The 21,909-nt window shown below is 37.4% G+C and overlaps 1 protein-coding gene across 1 annotated transcript; it reads left to right on the forward strand.

The window, feature by feature from the left end:
- Positions 1-389: 389 nt before the first annotated feature.
- Cep55 (centrosomal protein 55) lies at positions 390-21,790 on the forward strand. The gene is made up of 9 exons (XM_047553360.1): positions 390-629; positions 3,038-3,232; positions 5,413-5,688; positions 8,143-8,211; positions 14,767-14,917; positions 16,278-16,582; positions 17,837-17,908; positions 18,918-19,043; positions 20,648-21,790. Exons 2-9 carry the CDS (start codon positions 3,050-3,052, stop codon positions 20,846-20,848), a joined length of 1,383 nt encoding a protein of 460 aa, XP_047409316.1. The 5' UTR covers positions 390-629; positions 3,038-3,049; the 3' UTR covers positions 20,849-21,790.
- Positions 21,791-21,909: the final 119 nt, after the last annotated feature.

The following is a 21,909-nucleotide window of genomic DNA, read 5'->3' on the forward strand; positions in this document are numbered from 1 at the left end:
GGTCCTGGGAGTGAATAATGCGTTACTAGATTTATTCCTTTAAGAATAGTAATGTCAAAAAAAAAAAAAAAAAAAAGAATAGTAATGTCTGAGTCCGCAGAGAACTGAAAGACAGAATTGATTGAGCGGCGCACCGGGGAGGAGTTTCCGTCTTCGGCCCCGCCCCCTTGCCGGGTCTCGGCTCCGGCCCTGCCTCTCGACCTCCGCCCGCCTCTGTCGGCCTCAGGTTTCAGGCCCCGCCCCTCGCCGGTCGGGGAGTCTCAGCCAATCCGGGAACGGCAACCTGCCGGCAGTGACGTGCCCCGCCCCGCAGCCGCGGGATTCAAACTCCCGGAAGCAGCGTTCGCGCCGCAGGGTGTGGCGGGGCAGACGCGAGCGCCGTACTTCACCTCAGGTGTTAGCTGACCCTGGGGCGGCGGCCGCGGAGGGTGGCTTGTGCGGCGGTGCCCGCGGCCCCCGGGCCGGGCTAGACTGTGCGGGAGGCGGAGTCGGTGGGCAGATCGCGGCCCCCGAACTCAATCTCTGCCAGCCCTAATCTATACTGCTTTTCTTGGCCCTGGCTTCGTGCCACGCACCTGAGTGGGCGCCTCTCGACCGTCGTATTATCGATTTCTCCTTTGGACTTTGCGGTGCGTATTATCACGTCCTTACAGAGAGGCCAAGTGACTTGGCCAAGGTCTTTCGTTAGTATACAGCTTTTACTGATCAGCTAGCGCTTTCCTGTCCCTTCCACAAACACCTTCATTTTAGAGATGAGAAAATTAGTGTCTTTGAAGTTTTTCTTTTCGTGTCTCTGCCCACGTGAGATCTTTTGTGAGAGGCTTTGTGAGATTTGCCTCTCCTGTGCAATACATGGTGTGTAATACATGCCTTGTGCAATTTACTGGATTGAAATTCTTTGGTCACCTCTCTGTCCAGCATGACATAGATCATTTCAGCCATTCAGCAAATCATTTCTGAGCACCTCCTGTCAGGCTGTATGGATAACCAAAATAATAATAATAATAATAATAATAATAATAAATTTTCTTTTTCAAAGTGCAGCTCCTGAAGTAATTGTGGGGGGAGGCTGGGAAAGAATACAACTGGGTGCCAGATTGCATTGTGGGGAGGCTGTATCACTTATTAGGGTTCACAGAGGGAGGGATTCCTGAAGAAGATGCCACTACCAGGTAAGGTCTGAACAGGGGACCCTGTTGAGTGTAGAAAATACGGTTAAAGGAGGTTGTGGGGGAGATGCTAGCAGGTTCTAGGCCAGAGGCTGGAAGCAATAGTCAGTCACTGCAGGTCGTGTTTAACGGTTAGGAAACAAATATCCCGTTACCCAGTTATTTCAAGTTCTGCTGATCTATATTTCCACCTTTTTTTCTGTCTTAATGACTTCTCCTATTAACCCAGTGTATCAGGTTCACAGGGTGATAGCAACAGAAGTGCATAAGAAGGAACTTACATACACCTTGCATTTGCCTCACCAGATTTACTAGCTATCTTAGTCTTAGACCTTATAATAGGCAAAAATCCATGACCATTATATACGTGGTTTGTTCATTTCAGTCCATGACACAGTTCTGATATTTTTAGACTTTTTGATTTCACCCAGAACAACTTTACAAGTCACTTCCCCACCATCCTATCTAACTAGATCCTCCCCCACCCCCGGCCTTGTTTTTAAAACTGGCATCATTTATCACTTTTACTGTGTTCATGTCCTGTGTAGTATTTATTACAATTTGAGAATCTAGCCAGGCATGGTGTAGCATGCTTATAATCCCACCAGCTCAGAAGGCTGAGGCAGGAGGATCACAAGTTCAAAGCCAGCCTCAGCACCTTGGTGAGGCCCTAAATAACTTAGCAAGACCCTATCTCAAAATAAAACATATAAAGGGCTGGGGATATGACTCAGAGGTTAGATGCCCCTTGGTTCAATCCCTAGTACCAAAAAAAAAAAAAAAAAAAAAAAAAATTGAGAATCTGTGATCTGTTTGTTTCCTGTTATGACTTGCTTCTTTTACTGCATCAAAAGCTCCATAACAACAGGAAACAAGTCTTCTTTTTCACTTATTATTTGTTCCTAGTATCATTAGACTACCCAATAAATAGTAAATTCTATAGTATTTTTTCTAAGGATTAAAAAATCTTATACTCTTCCAGATTCCATAGTCACATTACCATTTTATCTTGGGATACATGATGTTTTAAAATCTCCTTAATGAAGAATTACTTTTTATTTTTTGTAGTGATGGGGATCAAGCCCAGAGACTTGCATTTGCAAAGCAAACATTCTACTATTGAGCTACACCCCTAGGCCTAAAGTACTTTTATGTACTATTTATATGTATGGTATGTTGCACAATATATTTGCCTGCTTAGGTTGTATTATATATTTGCTTCTAAACTGTCATCTAGTAGGGTTATCAAACTTAATTTGACCCCTTGTTTTAATTCCCTTTGTTGCTGAAATCCCTGAATACTGTGCCTCTTTTCCTATGAATGTTTCCTCTTGGAGTCTCCTCAATTCTTCCCATTATGCTTTCTCAAGTGGCTGTTAAAATAGAACTGAACTAATCATATCTTCTCAATTAGAAAATATACCATTATGTTGAGTAAAGGTAATTTCAATGCCAATAAATTAAGAATTAGATAATTTATCACCATGTTTTTATACTTGGGTATGAAACATCCTTGATTGTGACCTACTTCTTTCAGGCTTCATTATAATGATTGTGACCCCTCCACTGTTTTTTAAACAAAAAATTTCTACCGAACTCTACCACATGTAAAGAATACTGCACAAAACAGAAGTGTGCAAATTGATATTTTTAGAAGGTTACTACTCTACATGTGTCTACTACTGAGATTTTTTTTTTCTAAAAAAACCTAACACTACAGATGTCTTCTTCAGTTTTTCCTCTCATACCCCTCTGGTTTGGATATTCTTTCAGTTTAGACCAGAATAGGTTATTCTACTTGTTTCAAACCTGCAATTTAAATGTTTAAACTCAGACTTATAAACACAATTGATTTTTATTTTTAATAGGCCATTTCAGAGATGTCTTCCAAAAGTCCCAAAGAGTTGATGAAAGGTAAATGGGGATCGAAACCTGGTAACTCCAAATCAGAAACTGCATTAGAGAAATTTAAGGGAGAAATTGCAGCTTTAAAAACATCAGTGGATGAAATCGCAAGTGGAAAAGGCAAAATGACTGATAAAGACAGACACAGACTTTTGGAGGTAAATGATCTTTTAGCCCTTTGTAGTAGGTTGTAGTAACCTTTCTTAGAAAATGATGCATTATGATTTCCTGATGCCACCTTTGTGATTTTGCCATTAACCTTGTCCCACCCAGTTCTTTAGCTTTGGAAAGTTGACCCTTAGATTTGGAGTCTTAAATTTGTAGTTCGACTTTGCCAATTTTTAGACATACTTTAGTTCTTACTAACTTCTCTTACATTTTAAATGTAATTGAGTATGTGTTTTGAGATTACCAGGTACTAAGTTTATTTCTGAATTAAGACATCTTAATTAATAGTTTTACGCCTTCAACATAATACTGTACTCTCTTTCAGTTACTTAAAACAAAATAATTACCTAATTCATAATTCCTTCTATAGCTCTTTGGTAAGTTAGCTTAATGACATGACTAGTCTTGATAGTTTTTGTTGTGCTTTGTCTTAGTCTGTTTTGGTGGTTGTTATTGTTGCTGATATAATGGAATGCCATAGAATGAGTAATTTAAAAAGAAAACAGATTTATTTGGTTTATCACCTGTTTACTTCTTATTGGGCTCTGCCTCCCAACATCGTTGCATTGAAGATTTTGGGAGAACACGTTCAAACTATATTATACTGTATTTAAGATTTAAAACATACTGGTTTTCATTCCCCAACACCCCCCACTCCCGCTTGAGGACCTTGAGCATGCGAGGCAAGTGTTCTACCACTGAGCTATATTTTCAGGCCCTGTTTTGTTTCCTTTTTAAATTTTTTTTTTAGTTGTAGATGGACATAGTACCTTGATTTTATTTACTTCTACATGGTACTGAGGATCGAACCCAGTGCCTTACACATGCTACAACCCCAACCCAATCCCCTGTTTTTTAATTGGCTCTGTAACTTATAAGTGTTGCATTTCTATGCTTTTTTGGAATACTGTATTTATTATTCTTTGATGTATACTTTAAGGATACTGTGCCATTCTTATATCTCTTTTTATTGTAGGAGAGGAGAAATTATTTACCCAATAAGCATACAATTTTTTTATATTATCTCACTAAATGTAAAATATCAAATCTATCCATTTAGGATATTCTAATCCTCTATTCATTTCAGAGTGTTAAATAGTATTCGAATTTATCTGTAAATGTTTAAAACCATTTTATCATACATATTGACTGCTTTTCAAGTAACATTTGCTTTGAGGCACTTTGAGGTAAAATTATTGCATGCTTTGGCATTTTGCATGCTGTTTAACTATATTTCAGATTCTCTAATTTTTAATTTGTTATGGCATAGGGAACTTACTAGAACTGGGAGGATTTAAAAATTTAATCATAAATCTGGTTTTAGTTTGTTTTACAAAAGTGCTTTTATTGTTCAAATTTAGAAAATAAATAATTAAAGAATATCATTTGATTCCTTTAAATTCCATTTATAGGCACATTATAAAACTGAATGATTATTGCCTTTTATTACAACATAAATTGAGATAATTACTTAAACATTGAGAAATGAACTCTCACCATTTCATGAACATAAAGGTTATTTTGCAGTCTGGTAAAGTAATCTTATAGCTTTCCTGAGAGATGTCTTTCTTGTTCATTTCTCTTTTGACAAGCACTGAACACTTTGCTCCTTTACAAGCAGTTGAAATTAAAGTCCTATCACTTCTACCCCTGTTGTAATTGTGCCCATTAGAACTAAATAGAACAAGTCTATCCCTTATTGAACACAACTTAATCAGACATTTGAGGAAATTGTGCTTCCTTTTGCTTTTCTGTTAGCCTCATATTTTTCAGATTCTGTAGATTATCCTCCTCAACACTTTGTGGTTTGTCTGTATCCCTCCTGAATTATGCACCCAAAATTGAGGGCAGTCCCCAAATGTTTTTGTCAAACATATTGAAATGGTACTATTATATCTACTTGCTGAATACTCCCCACCTTTGACAGAAATGGTTTCTCTTTTCTGTGTCTGTGCCCATTCATTGTATATGTATGTAACTAGAGCATATTTTGATGTATTGGCTTATGAGGGAGTTGAGTACAGAACTTGGCTTCATCTTCCTGTTTGATCCTGGTATCATAAAACCACTTGATATATAATAAACACTTCATAAATGCTTGTTGAAATATATCGTTTCACTGAATGTTTGACCTGGCTTTGTTCTAAGAGTCTTCTTAGTTTATATCTAGAAAATTCGAGTTCTTGAAGCTGAGAGGGAAAAGAATGCTCATCACCTCACAGAGAAGGACAAAGAAATACAGCGACTCAGAGACCAGCTAAAGGCCAGATATAGTACTACGGCATTGCTTGAACAGCTGGAAGAGAAAACAAAGGAAGGTGAAAGGAGGGAGCAGTTGTTGAAGTCCTTATCTGAAGAGACAGATGTATTGAAAAAACAATTGTCTGCCACGACAGCAAAACTTGCTGAACTCGAAAGCAAAGCCAGCACACTTCGTGTATCACAGGTGCTAATAGTTTCTTTAAACTTAAGGGTTTTTTTTAAATTTTAAGAATATAATTGATTCTTAGGAAAAGTTGAGTTTATTGAAGTATGATTGCTAGATGATGAGACAGTATAGTAAATGTATAGGGGTTCAGAACTTGTTTTTGCTACTTGCTAGTGGTGTGACTGAACAAATTCCTTAACTTCTACCTTAGAGACAATGCTAGGGTTCACCAGGCCTCTTTCTTAAGCCTCAGTTTCCATATCGGTAAAACCAGGTGAGAATACTGATTCAATGTGATGGTTTAAAGTGCCCAGCATAATATCTGGTAATACTGAGTGTTCTGTGAAGAATTACTTATTGATCAAATTTTTGATTCTTTTGAAAATTTGATCATTTGAATAATACTAACACAACTATTAATACCACCTGTAGAAGACAATCTGTAGCTTTCAAATATGTAATGTCTTGTTGCTATTAGAGGTCTGTTGTTGCACTTTATCTCCCTTTTGGAGTGGACATAGTAATCTGACCTATACATTTATGCATACTTTCATAGGCAATGGAGTGTTTCTCCATATGAGTGCAAAGAGATTTTTCTAGAGAAATCCACAGAGCTGAAACTCATGAAACATTATAGTCAGACCTCAAATAATTGACTAAAATCTTTCCTGGATGAATTAGTCCCCCACCCTCCCCCTTCCTGTTTTTATTTTTATTTTAATTTTTTGGTGGGGGTGAGGTATTGGGGATTAACTCCAGGAACCCTCTATAACTGAGCTGCATCCCCCCAGCCTCTTTTATTTTATTTTGAGACAGGATCTCACTAAGTTCCCAGGACTGGCCTCACACTTGTGATCTTCTTGCCTCAGCCTCCCAAGTAGTAGGATTACAGGTGTGTGCCACCACACCCAGCTAGTTTCTGTGTTTTTAACATGAGATGTGAATCTTAGTAGAACTTTTAACTTTTAAAGATGTATTCTTAAATAATTTTGTGGGTTATCTGGTGTTGATTTTTGCTCATCAGCATGTTCAGGTGCTGTGACAAATACCCTGCAAATATTAGTGTCTTTCATAGGAAAAGTTGATTTTTCCCTTCTGTCATCATCTAATGTAGTTGGAATGGAGGAGGCTTTGCTCCACAAAATCATTCAGTAATCCAGTGGCTTCTAGTGGCTTTATTATTCTTTGGGAGGGAGTCTTCCACTAAGTGCTCTGTGTGCAGCTGTGATATAGAGAGAACATGTGAATTGCCTGGGAGAGTTTGGGGCCAGGTTTGATACTGGCATATTTCACTTCTGCTCACCCTACATTAGATAGTTTAAAATCCCATGGTTCCACTAACCCCAGAGGTAACTGGGAAATCTAGTCTGTAGTTTGCTTAGGGAAAAAAAGAAAAGGATTTGGCGAAACCTCTCTGTCATAGTTCCTACCTAGAGGGCTAAATTGAGCAAGGAAGGGCTATATATTAAGGTGAGTGAATAGAATATCTTTGGAAAAAGAAATATTTTGGGCTTCCTTATCACATATTATTTCAGGTTGAACATCCTAATCCCAAAATCCAAAATCTGAAACTTTTTGAGCACCAGAATGCCACTATCAGAACACAGGCACACTCAATATTTTGTACAAAATTACCTTCAGACTATGTGTTTAAAGTGTGTGTGAAACATAAATGAATTTTGTGTTTAGAGTTGAGACCCATCCCTAAAATATCTCATAATGTATATATGCAGATATTCCAAATGCCGAAAAAGTACGAAACACAAAATACTTCTGGTCCTAGGATTTTTGGATATGAGTTACACAACCTGTAATAATACAAAATATTATTACTTATTATTATAATTAATAATATTGTTGTGAATATTTTCATTATTATTTTAGGTACTGGGAATTGAACCCAGTGGTGTTTTACAACACTGAGCTACATCCCCAGTCTTTTTTAGTTTTTGACACAGGGTTTCACTTAATTACTGAGGCTGACCTTAAACTTGTAATCCTGCTTCAGCTTCCCACATTGCTAGTATTGTATGCATGTACCACTGTGCCCAGCATACAAAATATAATTCTTGATAAAATATCCTTTTTATCTTTTGTTTGACAATTTGTATTTTTCCAGTTTCATTGAAATAGCCAAGTTGTTTTGTTATGACGGCTTTTGGTAAAAAACACTGGTTTATTCACACGCAGGAAAGGCTATTCTAATGATCCTGGGGTCCAGAACATATCAGAAGTCAAATGAGATCTGAAATCTCAGGGTTTACAGCTTGCTTAGGAAGCTTCCAAGAGATCTTAATAGTCCTCTGATAGTCCTCTGATAACTATCACTAGGTTTGATGGTCCACCATCATGTTCCAGATCTGAATTTTGGGATTCCCCAGAGAAGAATAGTATGTTTTTATGGAACTAAATATAATGAGGACACTTCTGTTGTTAAATGTGTACCTTTAACCAATATTGGGTTATTTACAGACTGTGGCTGCAAACTGCTTCAACTCATCAGTGAGTAATATTCATGAGATGGAAGTACAGCTAAAAGATGTAAGTTCATTTCTTTTTGTTAATTAATAGGTAAAGAGGACTTATTCATTTTTTCTTAAATTTCATAGAAATTGAAACATGAGCATTGTTACTTGAAAAAAAATCTAGTCGTAAAACAGGAGAACCGAGTGGTTTGTGATCATTGCCTAAGTCTCTTCCCAAGCATTCAAGAGAACCTTTCCTTTAAGTGCTCTCTTTAGTTTAGAAAGCCCTAGAAATTACCCACTGCTACCAAATATTTCAACAACATCCTTTCTCCACCTAAATTAATTTTTTCCAACTATTTTATTATAATGTAATTTAATTTATAGTTTCTTCGCTTTGTTTATCCATGCAAGGTGTACTCTTTAGTTTGAAATCTTTCTTTTGGAACTAGGATTTGCTTTGTATGGTTTGAAAAAGAAAAACATTTTTTGTACACTCAGTACTTCTTTCCTCTAGAATTTGATATAAGGTCATTTTAAGTATAAGATAAAGCTGCATTATTTCAAACTGATGTTTTAAATGGATAGGTAGATTTTCAGGGGAATTGTCTAAACTGAAGACACATAACTCCTTTCTGTGTTTTTTTCAAGTTTTAATATTAGATATATGAAGTACAAAGTTCTTGGTTTAATTATTAGATCAGTAGATAAGTATTTTGATTGCAGAAATGATACTGGCATGCCTACTCTGATAAGCATGCTCTTAAGATTCCTGTTTTATTTCATCTAACAAGTGTCCCTTGAAGTCTATTTGATCTTCAAAAGAAGAATTTAAATCTCCTGAGTATTTGTATATAGGGTGTTACTCTACCCTTATCAAAGTGATTTACCTAGAGGTAACTGAAATAAAGAAGCAACATAATTTTAAAAAAACTATCAAAATAGGCTTTTTTGTGTCATATATTACACTGAAGTTTATCACATTCTATGCATATTAGTCCTGTTAAATGTGCACATTTGTGGATAATTTACTTTATACACCTCTTGTTTCACCTTATTTCTATCATGCTGGCTTTTCGGCTACTCCTTGAAGGCATCACCTTTTTTCTTTCTGTTCCTTCTGCCAGGGATGATTTTTTCCCAGATATCTTTCCCCAGTTATCTATGTTTCCAGAATATCACTTTCTAGGAGGAGGCTGGAACAGGGTTTTTTTTTAGCCATCTTGTCTAAGATTATAGCTCCCTGATAGTTCCTATTGCCTTTTCCTGCCCCCAGCCCATCTTGTATTACTGAAGCTTGTAATCTGTTTTACTTATAAGCCTTAAAAATGGTAAATACCAGGCTGGGGTTGTGGCTCAGTGGAAGAGGACCCACTTAGCGTGTGTGAGGTACTAGGTTTGATCCTCAGCACCTCATATAAATAAAAAAAAGGTCCATTGACAACTAAAAAATATTTTTAAAAAAAGTTTAAAAAATGGAATATACCTTTCTTAAGGCCTACCTGTATCATTCCTCAGCTACCATTTAGATCTGGCTGACATTTTGAAAGAATAACCTGGAGTTAATGCTGTAAACTTGTCAGATGTCAGTGCTCTTGTATTTAAGAAATATGTTAGTACAAGCTGGATAAAACAAATGGCCAAAAGGAAGTTTTAATAGGTGTTTCTTGCTCTTAATTTTAAAAATCTGATTTTTAAACAGAATTTAGGGAAAATAAACAATAACTATTTTTTTGAATCTGGAAAAAATTCAACTGTACAAAAAAGTTCCAAGCATGAGATTGGTACATATAATGCCCATATCCTCTTTATCAAAATTTAAACATTACTAACATTTTGCCCCATTTTTATATGCTCTTTTTTTCTCTTTCATGTAGACACACAAAGTATTTTCTTTTAACTATTTGAGGATGGTTACACATATCCATCACCCTTTAAGCTGACATACTTCAGTGTATTTTCCTAAGAAGGAGGATACTCTCTTACATGATTGTAGCTCAGACTGCAACCTTGGTACATTTACCAAGTACATAGTGCTTCTATCTAATCTACCATCAGTTTTATCAATTGACCCACACTTGGTTTTATTCCTTCAATAGAGGCTAACATATTTAACCTACTTTGAAATTTTTGCCCACAGAATATTTAGTGGATGCCTGTCAAAAGAGGAGGGAGAGCATTAGCAGTATTCATAGGATTTCACTTTTGCCTATATTCTACATTTTTATTGATAACCTGGATGAACATGTTAAGTACATGTCTTACAGATGTGTAGATGACAGAAAATGGAAGGGATAATGCAATGTTGATTTTAGAGATTAAAAACTGATAACATCAGAGTTTACTGATATCCATTTATCGATACTATTAGAGGAAAGACAGATGCAGAGTGAGAAGAGGTGTGGAGTAAAGAAACATTGCTTTACTGAAGTAACATCGCCATCATGTGGCCTTTTGGGATATTGCCTCTTAGATCTCAAACCAGTGTGTATTTTTGTTTCCTATTTCAGTAAAGTATCCACTAATTCTTTTACAGGAAAAATATTTCATAATCATCCAATGTTGACTCAAATTATTTCCTTCTTAAAAGTGTAAAGATGGATTGGGGTTGTGGCTCAGTGGTAGGGGCTTGCCTAGCATATGTGAGGCACTAGGTTCAATTCTCAGCACCACATATAAATAAATGAATAAAGGTATATCAACATCTAAAAAAAAATTTTTTTAAAAAGTGTAAAGATGTAATAACATTTGATGTAAAATTAGGTTTCTTTAGTATTGAACATACTATAATTTACAGATATTTGGATATACACATGATCTTCGAATCATACAGTGCTACCTCTCTTAGGAACTAAATTTGAGCATGAACCCAAGGTCCTCATGAGTCTTTTCTTTGAAAGATGCATAGGATATAAACAAGAACTTCACTAAGAATGGCAGTGGATCTAAATAAGAAAGTGACTACCACAGCCTACTTTGAGATAAACCATGATTCTTAACCATCTTCTCAACTATACTAGGTTTACTGTGAAGTCCAGATGTTAGTATTGATATTTCTTTGAGGCTGATTATTTTCCTCCAGTATTTTATTATGAAAACTTACACATACAGGAAAGTTGAAAACAAAAGTACATTTGATAATTGTAGACCTATCACTAAGATTCAACAAAGAGATAGACTTTTTAAATCACTTTATTACAATGAAAACAGCCATCCACGGAACTTTACATCATTGAGGTTATAATAAAGAATGGGTATACAGTATCTCCATCTTGATAGTTAACTCTTAAGCCATACAAAAAGAACCATTGTTAAAGTTGCCTGATGGATACAGAGAGCAGAGTATCCCAGGCTGGTGACTGAAGGGCACTGGACTGTCTTTGATTCTAGAGATGGCTTCTGTCTGCTAAATCCTCTCCTAATTCTATAAAAAGCAAACGCTGAAAATCCTTTAAGTTCTATACCTGGAAACTTTGCTCATGAGTTCTAGATGCTTGTAGATGAAGCCTAGCAAAGCATGGAGGAACTCTCTAGACTTGTCAGTTTCTATGTATGCAGATCTTTGTGAATATGAAGCTCAACTGCATGTGTCTTTTTCCAGAAAGCAGAGTCCCTGATCTACAACTAAACCTTCACATTGCTTAGCACTCTTCATCCTGGAACTAGGGACCTGGAATGAGCAGCTACTGTCAAAGGAAACATGATTATTCTATTTTCAAATTGAGATTAAAATAGATGAATTTTGTCTGTGCTGATAGGTCATTTTAAGATTGAGAAGGCTATTGGTGTAGGTCTTTCAATAGTTAATCATCTGACATCATATTCAATAATGAGGTGTGTGGATTCTGTCACAGGTCTTCAAGGTATGAACTACTATGAGCCCTGGATTTATAGCCTGTCCCATGAGATATAAGTGAATGGGTTCCAATCCCTGCTATACAAAACCAGTGTTCTTTGGGGGAAAGAATGTTTATATGTGTACATGTTAAAGAATAATACTAACCACTAAAAATAACAATTTTTTTAAAAGATGAAAAATAATAATTAAAAAAAAAAGAATGGTATTAACCACTTGTTCCACCTTGCCCCTTCAGAGTGAGATGGCAGCTTGTGGGCTAGGGGAAGCTCCTCCTCCTTAGTATACCTACTGCAAATTCAGGGTGGTTCAAAAGGAATCAAACCCTTTTGAAGATGCGTTCCAGTGTGTATTTCACTTCACCGAAGTTACACTGTGCAACTCTCTGTCAAGAACCTTGTATTTGTATCATCTCTTTCTGGCAGCCCCGAAGCATATGAAGAGAGACATCCTGCTTGCCATGTCCACTGATAATGCAGCACAACAGATCTGAAACAAATTATGATGAAAGAAGTGCATATTAAGCACTTGTAAACCTATAGAAACAGTTATCTTAGTTTCATTACAAAGGGGTTTATTGCATTTTTGTACATTACTTAATGAGTGACTAATAGACTTCTGAAAGTGTTTGATTCTTTTTGAACTGCTCTAAATGTATTGTTCTAGTGTGTGCAAGGAACAGCTAGATTCTTAGCCTCTCATACCTCCTCTGAACACCCAAACGTCAGTTGGGGGATCAAGGGCATGCATTGTGCTTGCTGATCCTTGTAGCCATTGTGTACCAATTAATGTTACTGTCATTGTTCACAAGCATTTGTCATGTAGTCCCATGTCGTGGAAACAGTGAATGCTTGCATGGAAGTATAAAAAACAAAACAATAACAAAAACACCAAAACAAGCCTAGATCCCACTTTCCATGGGACTCATAATCAGGTTAAGATGAGATGTATTTATACAAATTTATAGTGTCTGTAAGGAACTGCTAGATTGTTTCATAGATTTTCCTGCCTCCTTTGATCGCTCTCCCAGTTGGGACTCGGTGCTTCATAAATCTACGTATCCATGACCATATATTCCACTCTGTTTCAGCCACTGAAGTTAATGTAGCTTCTTATGTATTTACCAATACCTTGTTGCAGATCAGGTAGATGATCTACAGAGTGTAGTTGTGATTTTATAAGTTTTGAATCTTAAGCTAGGTGGCCCACTAGGTTGTCAGAGCATCTCTGTTTCTGAGGGAAAGATATGATTGAAATGAAAAACTAACATTAGCACTAATAGTAAAGTGAATTGCCTCTCTCTTTCCCACTCACTTAAACAGTTCTGCTTGTTATGTTAGTATTTATTACTTTTGAGGATGTATTATACTTGAAGACTAAGAATCCTTTTAGAAAAGCATGATCTTATCTGTTTGAGAGAAACAACAGAGAAAAAGCTGAGGATGGTTGATAAAGTAAAAATCATTTTTAAAAGTAAGTAGACATTTACTAAAAACTGCATCAGGGATCTGGGGTTGTGGCTCAGTGGTAGAGCGCTTGCCTATCATGTGTGAGGCACTGGGTTCAATCCTCAGCACCACATGACAATAAATAAATAAAATAAAGGTACTGTGCCCATCTACAACTTAAAAAAAAAAAAAAAAAAAAAAAAAAAAAAACCTGCATCAGTAAGTACTGTTTTACTCTCCTAGGGCTGCCACAACAAATGACCACAACACTGGTGTCTTAAATAACAGGAATGTACTAGCTCACAAGCTGGAGGCCAGAAGTCTGAAATCAAGATGTCAGCAGGGCCACACTCACTCTGAAGGCTGTGGGAGAAACCCTTCCTTGCTTCTTGCAGCTTCTGGTGACTGGAGACACTCTTGGGCTTGTGGCAGCAGGCCAGCCTCTGCCTCTGTCTTCACATGGCCCTCTTCTCCCAGAGTACTGGACATCTGTCTGTCTTCTCTTTTGATGAGGACACTAGTCAGTGTGTTTAGGTTCACTCTTCTCCAGTATGGCCTCCAATTGTATCTTCAAAGACCCTGTTTCCAAATAAGGTCACATTCTGTGGTTTCAACTGGACATGAAGTTGGGGAGACACTATTCAGTCCACTGCAAGTATGAAGCCCCTATATGAACAGGCAAGCAATCCCAGTTTGGAGATTTTACTTGGGTTCTAACAGGTGGTTTATCGTGGGCCAACATCAATGACAGGAAAAGGAAGGGGACAGGAATACTATGGGGACCTTCCGAGCTGTTGAAAACCTGATAAGGTCTTTGTCAGCTCCATGGGGAGCTTCAGACCAGATATTACTCCTGATCAGCATCCCGTGTCAGGCAGAAGTCACCAGGCCCTTGATTTTATGTTGGGTAAGGCCACCTAACTCAGCCCCAAAGCACAGAGAGACTTGAAGGAGTTAATAGCAAGAGGCAGATGGCTAACCCCCTCTACCAGCAGCCAGGCAGAGCTTTTTTTTGAAGTGGGATATGAGCAGCTTTTCTTTGCCTACTGCAAAGGCATTGTAGTTTACAGAGCGTGAAGTGTCCGCAGACACAAAGCAAGCTGTGTGTAGAAAGTAGCAATCAATGGAACTTAATCCCACATAAACTGACTTTTCCATACTGTTGTGGATTCTAAAGGTGTGTGACATAATGGTTGACCATAATTATTCTGTGGGCCATACAAATTTTTTAAGTGTTAGAAAAGACTACATCAGGTGGACTCCTTTGTCCATTTGAAGATTTTTGGTTTTTATTATACCATTGATTTTCTTTTGTCTTCACTACAAGGCTCTGGAGAAAAATCAGCAGTGGCTTGTGTATGATCAGCAGCGAGAGGCCTATGTTAAAGGACTTTTAGCAAAGATCTTTGAGCTGGAAAACAAAACGGAAACAGCTGCTCCTTCACTCCCACAGCAGATAAAAAAGACTGAATCAGAAGGTACAAAAATGTTCTTTGGGGATAGGCCTGACATTTTCCAAAAGGAGTGAGTCATCAAATTTAGATTTTTATAGATAAGTGTTAGAAAGTAAAACAAGAGCTAGTCTTCTGAGTTTGAGGTAAGAAATCCCATTCTGTAGGTCTGTTCCATTTCCTTGTGTTTTCAGACAAAGGGCACAAGACGGGACAGGGTTGGAAGGTCATGACTGGCAGCTCTGAAGTCATGTCTCCTCGGCCTGTGCATGCCTGGTCCTCCTTCACAGTCCTTCTCCAGCTTGCGTTCCCTCAGAGCTGACCACGTCACCAGTTGTCTGTTTACTTTGCTTCCCTTCAGCACTAATTCATATCAGTCCCAGCAGAAAGAATAAGTTTTGTAGATGATTTTCCAGTTTGAACCTCCCCACAGACTTGAGATGAAGTTTCTTACTCATGGTGCTGTCTTTTTGCCAAGTGCTTTGCAGTTCACCTGACACTGATCCCAGTTGAAGGTGACAACAGCTCTAAGAGGTGGGGCTGGAAGGGTCATTAGTTTCATTTTACAGATGAAGAAATGGGTTCAGCAGTTCTAGCTGACCGGCTAGGAAAAAGAGAAGCCCATGCAAAGCACTGCTTAAAAGCCCCACAGCCCTGAGGGGAAAGCATCCTTGAATTATGTAAAGAGATGCTCAAAGCAAAGGGAGTCAGAGCCTCATCTTGAAGCCTCACACCTGAATATTTAAAAAGAAGCTAATGCTAAAAGGAAAATATAAAGGGAGCATCTCTAGAGGTAATTCAAGGCGTTGAGCCCTAATAGGACAAGGTTACTACTATAGCATCTTTATATACGCATATGGAAGTAGAATTTTAGTTAATGGTCCAAGTCTAATTTTTTTCTTTGGTAATAGAGTGTGTGTTCTCTCTCTCCCCCTCTTTCTTTGTCTTCCTGCCCTGAGTTTTTTTAAAGTAATATAAGCATTTATTAAAATAATCTAGTAACAGTACAGAAGTATCCTACCCAGCCTTTCCCATCCCATCTTCATGCTTCTGTCTTTGATTTTGGTAATGAATTCCATATCCTAAATTATGCACTTTTGTCCCTATTTGTTGACTTATCTTTAGACATCAAGGACTTCTTCTCCCTACAGAATAGTTATATAACTGTTTCTAGTGCTTCTGTTTGTTTTGTGACTTCAAATAATGTACCCGAACTTCTGTTTCTTAATCCATCAAATATCAACCATAGCCCCCTCTCCTGACTCTTCATTTTGTAAGCTGAAGAAATGATATGATCTCATTTATAGAAACATGTTTGAAGTTTAACTTCTCAGGAATTTTATGGATTTTTTGAAATGAGTTTGTGCCGTGATGTTGTTCATCGTAGGTTATCTTCAAGAAGAGAAGCAAAAATATTACAACCACCTCTTGGCAAATGCCAAAAAAGATCTTGAGGTTGAACGACAAACCATAACTCAGTTGAGTTTTGAACTTAGTGAATTTCGAAGAAAATATGAAGAAACTCAAAAAGAAGTTCAAGATTTAAATCAGCTGTTGTGTTCACAAAGAAAGGCAGATCTGGAAGATGATAGGCATAAAACAGAGAAAATACAAAGACTCAAGGAAGAGAATGATATTGCCAGGGAAAAGCTTGAAGAAGAGAGGAAGAGATCTGAAGAGCTCTTATCTCAGGTAAGCTTGACCAGAAAGTTTCTTCATTACACATAATTCAAAGTTTTCATTGAGTACTTACCAAGTGTCAGGGGCTATTTTAACCACTAGCCAATTAGCAAGGACCAATATAAGACCCTACCCCCTCATGGGAGTTTACATTCTAGCATGGAAACAGACCATAAAGAAGGACTCAATTAAGTGAGTAAAGTAAATAAACTAGGTGACATGGAAGAGAAATTGGGGCCAGTGAGGCCTATCAGAGGAGATGGTATTTGGAAAAAGACCCGATGATAAGAAAAATCCAGCAAGGTGACTTTGTGGGAATTCCCTTTGAGTGAGAAGGAAGTAGGTATGTGTGAGAAGCCGAAAGCAGATGTAAAGTAGGAAGAGGAAGAGGGCTGACCCTGGGCTGTCTTCTTGAGAGATTGTGCTCAAGTAAATCCACATAGCACCTGCCACAGTCTCACACAGCGTTGAGCCAGGATGTCTTAGTGATGTTGCAGTTACTAAGTTAGGATTATTAAAATTGAATACTACTTTGACAGAAAGTCATTAATTTAAATTTTGCTTGGCAGCATAGAGTAATGGAAAGAACATCATTTGGAGTCCACATCTGGTCTCTAGTTTAGGACATATGGCCTTAGGCAGATCACCTACCATCTCTCACTCTGGCTCACAGTTCAAATGAATAATAACCTCTACTTGCTTCATGGGGCTTTGTGAGGAGGTAATTGAGGGAATGTAAAAGTGCTCTGTAAAGTAAATGAAAGTCAATGTTATTACTACTATTATAATAACTAAATACAAAAACTCCTCCAGAAGTTGAGACGGGGGAGAGAGAATTAATAGCCTAACATTTTCCACCTTTACGGCTCTCACTTCTGTCTATAGGGGTGAGTTGCAAGTGACATTTGGGAAAGATTACTCAGATAGGATTAAATTTGGCTCCAGCTCTGCAGCCACAGAGGCCAGGCTCTGCCTGCCCTGTTTTCCTGCTTAAAATGATGGCAGATGTCAGAACCTCCAGGAAAGGGGGTGTGGCCACTGCAGAGTTGGGTATTGTTTGTCAGTGGTCAGTCTGTTGACTCAGGGAACTCTAGGAGCCAAGGAGGTACTTGCGTAGAGAGCCATCTAACCACCAGCTGGACTGAGTCACTCGCCTAGCAGGTGTCCTGGTTAGAGATGTGACTTGTGATGTGAGCCTCTCATTCATCCCTGGTCAAGTGATGAAAGGTCAGATGAGACAACATTGGTTCTCTTTGTGTCCAACAGGTCCAGTTTCTTTACACATCTCTGTTAAAGCAGCAAGAGGAACAAACCAGGGTAGCTCTGTTGGAACAACAGGTACTCACTGGGGTTGCGTCTAAATTCAGTTCAATCATTAGAAAATGGAATTTCCCTTCATGTTCCACCGTTTTATGGAGAATTGTTTGAAAATTGTGAGAAGTGTTTTAAAATGACATTAACTATTCTACCCATGTGTTCCTATGGGTAGTCCTTAAGCTAAACCAGAATCTTTGAGGTGAGTTAGTAATTTTCTTTAACAAGTAGATGCTGGCCTTGGTAAATTTTACTCTTTCCCAGTGACCTTAGTTCCCACTGTAGACCAACAGTCTCTTAATGGGCCACTTTATGCCAGGAACAGTGGTGCATGCCTATAACCCCAACTACTCATGGGACTGAGGCAAGGTAATTGCATGTCTAAGGCCAACCTCAGCAACTTAGTGAGATTGTATCTCAAAATAAAAAATAAAAAGGTCTGGGGATATAAGGTACAGTTCAGTGGTAGAATGCCCCTGAGTTCACAGTATCATACACACAAAAAAAGAAAACAAATGAAAGAAAAAAGGGCCATCTTGCAACTTCAAGAAGAATTCAGAAATATACTATTTGTTCTCAGAATGTAGAGCAGAGATTCTTAGTATATTCAAAAACAGGGAACAGTCATTTCTTTCCGTTCACATGCTCTTTCCCCCCCAAAAGAGGAATGGGATGGGATAATTTCAACCAGCAATTTCCAAAACTGCTATTTATTACCTGTACCTCAAGTCTTTGCATTGTTTTTTGGGTAAACCAAGTCCTCAGCCACAGACTTCTTCATTTATTAACATCTCACTGTGCTCAGATGAGTTCTTGTTATGATGGTACAACAAATATTTCCTTCTGGTACTAATAAAAAATGTGAGCATCTAAGACTGGGGATGTAGCTCAATGGTAAGGCATTTGCCTAACATACACATGGTCCTGGGTTTGATCTTCAGTACCACAGAACAAAACAAAAAGTGCAAACATCCAGTCAAGAGAACTAGACAGTGTCTTTAAGTTGTAATTGTCTTTCCTGGACATTTTCCAGATGCAGGCCTGTACTTTAGACTTTGAAAATGAAAAACTTGACCGTCAAAATATGCAGCATCAATTGCATATAATTCTTAAGGAACTCCGAAAAGCAAGAAATCAAATAACACAGTTGGAATCCTTGGTGAGTTTAGAATGGCTAACCCAAAATTTCTGTCTTTCTCTTCTGCTGTCTTCCCATTTGTACGTCAAATCACTTCCCAATCCAGAAGGATACAGCTTAAGGAACAGCTAGCTTTATCTCAAATCAATAGGTAAGCTCCTCCCTTGTTTGAAGCAACTACCCCTAGAACCTCAGTTCAGAGTTCAGAAAGAGAGACATTTTGTAACTCTTGGTAATGATTATGTTACAGGCCCATTGTGGTGGTGCACACTATAAATCCAGCTACTGTGGAAGCTGAGGCAGGAAGATTGACACTTGAGGCCAACCTCAGCAATATAGCTAGACCCTCATTTACTTAGTGAGACCCTGTCTCAAAATAAAAGGCTGGGGATGTAGTTCAGTGGTACAGTGTACTGTATTCAATACACAGAACCACAAAATAATAATTACATTACTGCTGTCTGGGATCATTTCCTCGCCCACCCCAGGTACTATGATTCTAGAGGTACTAAACAGCACACGATTTAGGGGAAAGAGTGGAAGGTAGGGCTGCAGTAGAATCCTGAACCGAAATTATGTTTTAAGAGAGAGATTCTGTTTAGGGATAATGGATTGTTATTGTTAATATGCTTTTTTAGGTATATTATAGGTTAAGCATGTTTTGGGGGTTACCCTAGAAACGTAATCTTTTAAAACATAAACCTTTTAAAAAATATTGTTAATATGAGGAAATAGTTTTTCACTTATTTTCATATTACTAATAAACTTTCAGATCAAACCTTGTAGGGAAGTGTGTCTGCATGCCTGTGTGTGTATGTCCTTTAATATGTGTCAGATTTTTCTAATACTGCAGAATAGTTGGAGATGGTGAAATGTTACAAATATAACTCCTCCATTTTCAAAAGAGAAAAACAATAAATTTTGAAAAGCAAGTAATTTGTAGTTTCTATGTGAATAAAAGGAAGAAAATGTATATATGGCTCTATTTTTTAGTATGTCATTGATTTCAGGCACTTATATAATATTTAAAAGTAAAGATTAGAATCATTTCTGTTAATGCCTATTTTTAAAGTATAGGAAGCCAGAAGATATGTGAGTTATGTGAGCTTGTAGTTTTCCTGTACTTTTCTTCATGTTCCTACTGTCCAGTGTCTTCATAGTGTGCTATAAAATACTCACTCTTAAACTTTAACTGTTCTAAGTTCTTCAGAAAAAAATTGGAAAAAGGAAAATCTCAAAGGTATTATATAATATTTTAGTAATTTCTGTCTATAGCTTGTTTGAGCTGCTAAAATGCTTTGCTGCTCTTAATTCCACGCAGCTCTTTATCGCTGACACTTCCCATTCTACCAAACTAGTAAAATGTAATCAGCCTCACACACAGGCCTCCCTGTCTGTATTAACCCCCAACTCCAGTACTCTCCTGGGCAATTTAAGGAATTAACAGTCATTATCCTAGTCATTTATTACCACCTTATATATTACCACCAAAATATTGATGAACAGAGATTCAGAAGAAAGTCTGTCTACAGGGCCGAGGCAGCTAGACAATTTATGAAACAGTTTAAATTGCTGAACAATGTGCCTTATATACAGATGGTGTTCATTTAAAATTTATTTTTCAGAAACATCTTCATGAGTTTGCCCTCACAGAGCCATTAGTCGCTTTCCAAGGAGAGACTGAAAACAGAGTAAAGGTTGCCTCACCAAAAAGTCCCTCTGCTGCACTCAACGAAAGCCTGGTGGAATGTCCCAAGTGCAATGTACAGTATCCAGCAACTGAGCATCGAGATCTTCTCGTCCATGTTGAGTACTGTTCAAAGTAGCAAACTATTGTTTGTTTTTGTGCCAAAAGATTCAATACTGTATCTTATGTTGGCTTGTGGACATTTTGAATTATATATTCCAACTCTTGCTTGCATATAAAAAACTGCCTCTCTACCCTTGGCACTCTGGTATGCGAGCACATCATTGTATTTTTTTGGCGACTGTATATCTTTCTTGGCAGTGACACCTCCTTGGAAGATTCATCATTCGGTTGCAATGACTGAATGTGGTGAGCAGTGTGTACTGAGACTACTAACATTTTGCACTGTTAAAGTACTTGATAAAGAAAAGATAGTTCAGGTTATTGCTTGTGGGTTAAACCTGTTATACCAGCAAGCAAATATTTTATATTTTGTGATTTTTAAAAAATCAAAGGTAATTATCCAGGGATCTGACTACGTTGACATTTTTATTTTAAATCTAAGCACCTAGTATAATAGCAATTCCAATATCTATGTCCATTGTTAAAAGATGGTAAGACTATTTTCAATTTTTCCTTGCTGTTACAGAACGGTTATTAGAAAAGTTGAGAATTTTCACAATCTGTTGCTGCTTTCTGTTGAAATGGTAAACCCAGCTATATTCTAAGCACAAAGCAAATTCTCTGAATATTTTTAAGTAGCCACACACAATGTCTTCTCTCATATTGTCTGGCTATAACTTTGACTTGAATTTCATTAGCACAGGTTGGTTAGTTAAAATTGTTCAAATGAATTTTAACAAAACCATCTAGCCTTCTCATTTAACTTGTAGATATTTTATTTTGATTCTTATTTTTGGCACTCTTAAAACTGGGCAATGTAGTTATCAGCTGTTTGTTTCTCTGAATAGATTTTTATACATGCTTTGTGCAAACTCCAAATTTTTTTATTTTGTCAGATTTTCAATATGCTTAACACTGGGCTATTGTTAGCAATATAAAGGACAAAAGAATAAAATTATTTAATAAGTTTTGCTATGTCTAGTGAATATGTACATATATTGATATTCTAAGATTTCTACCCCAGAAGGAGTGTTGGGAATTCCAAATTAACAAATGCTGTACAATGATAAGAGAGTT

The sequence above is a fragment of the Sciurus carolinensis genome, chromosome 5, assembly GCF_902686445.1.
Source record: "Sciurus carolinensis chromosome 5, mSciCar1.2, whole genome shotgun sequence".
NCBI classification, from domain to species: domain Eukaryota; kingdom Metazoa; phylum Chordata; class Mammalia; order Rodentia; family Sciuridae; genus Sciurus; species Sciurus carolinensis.

Bases quoted from the DNA above. Each gene is read 5' to 3' on its own strand.
- Cep55 (XM_047553360.1), top strand. From the start codon at position 3,050: ATGTCTTCCAAAAGTCCCAAAGAGTTGATGAAAGGTAAATGGGGATCG. The intron at 3,233-5,412 runs GTAAATGATCTT...GTTTATATCTAG, and splicing joins ACAGACACAGACTTTTGGAG to AAAATTCGAGTTCTTGAAGC. The intron at 8,212-14,766 runs GTAAGTTCATTT...CTTCACTACAAG, and splicing joins TGGAAGTACAGCTAAAAGAT to GCTCTGGAGAAAAATCAGCA.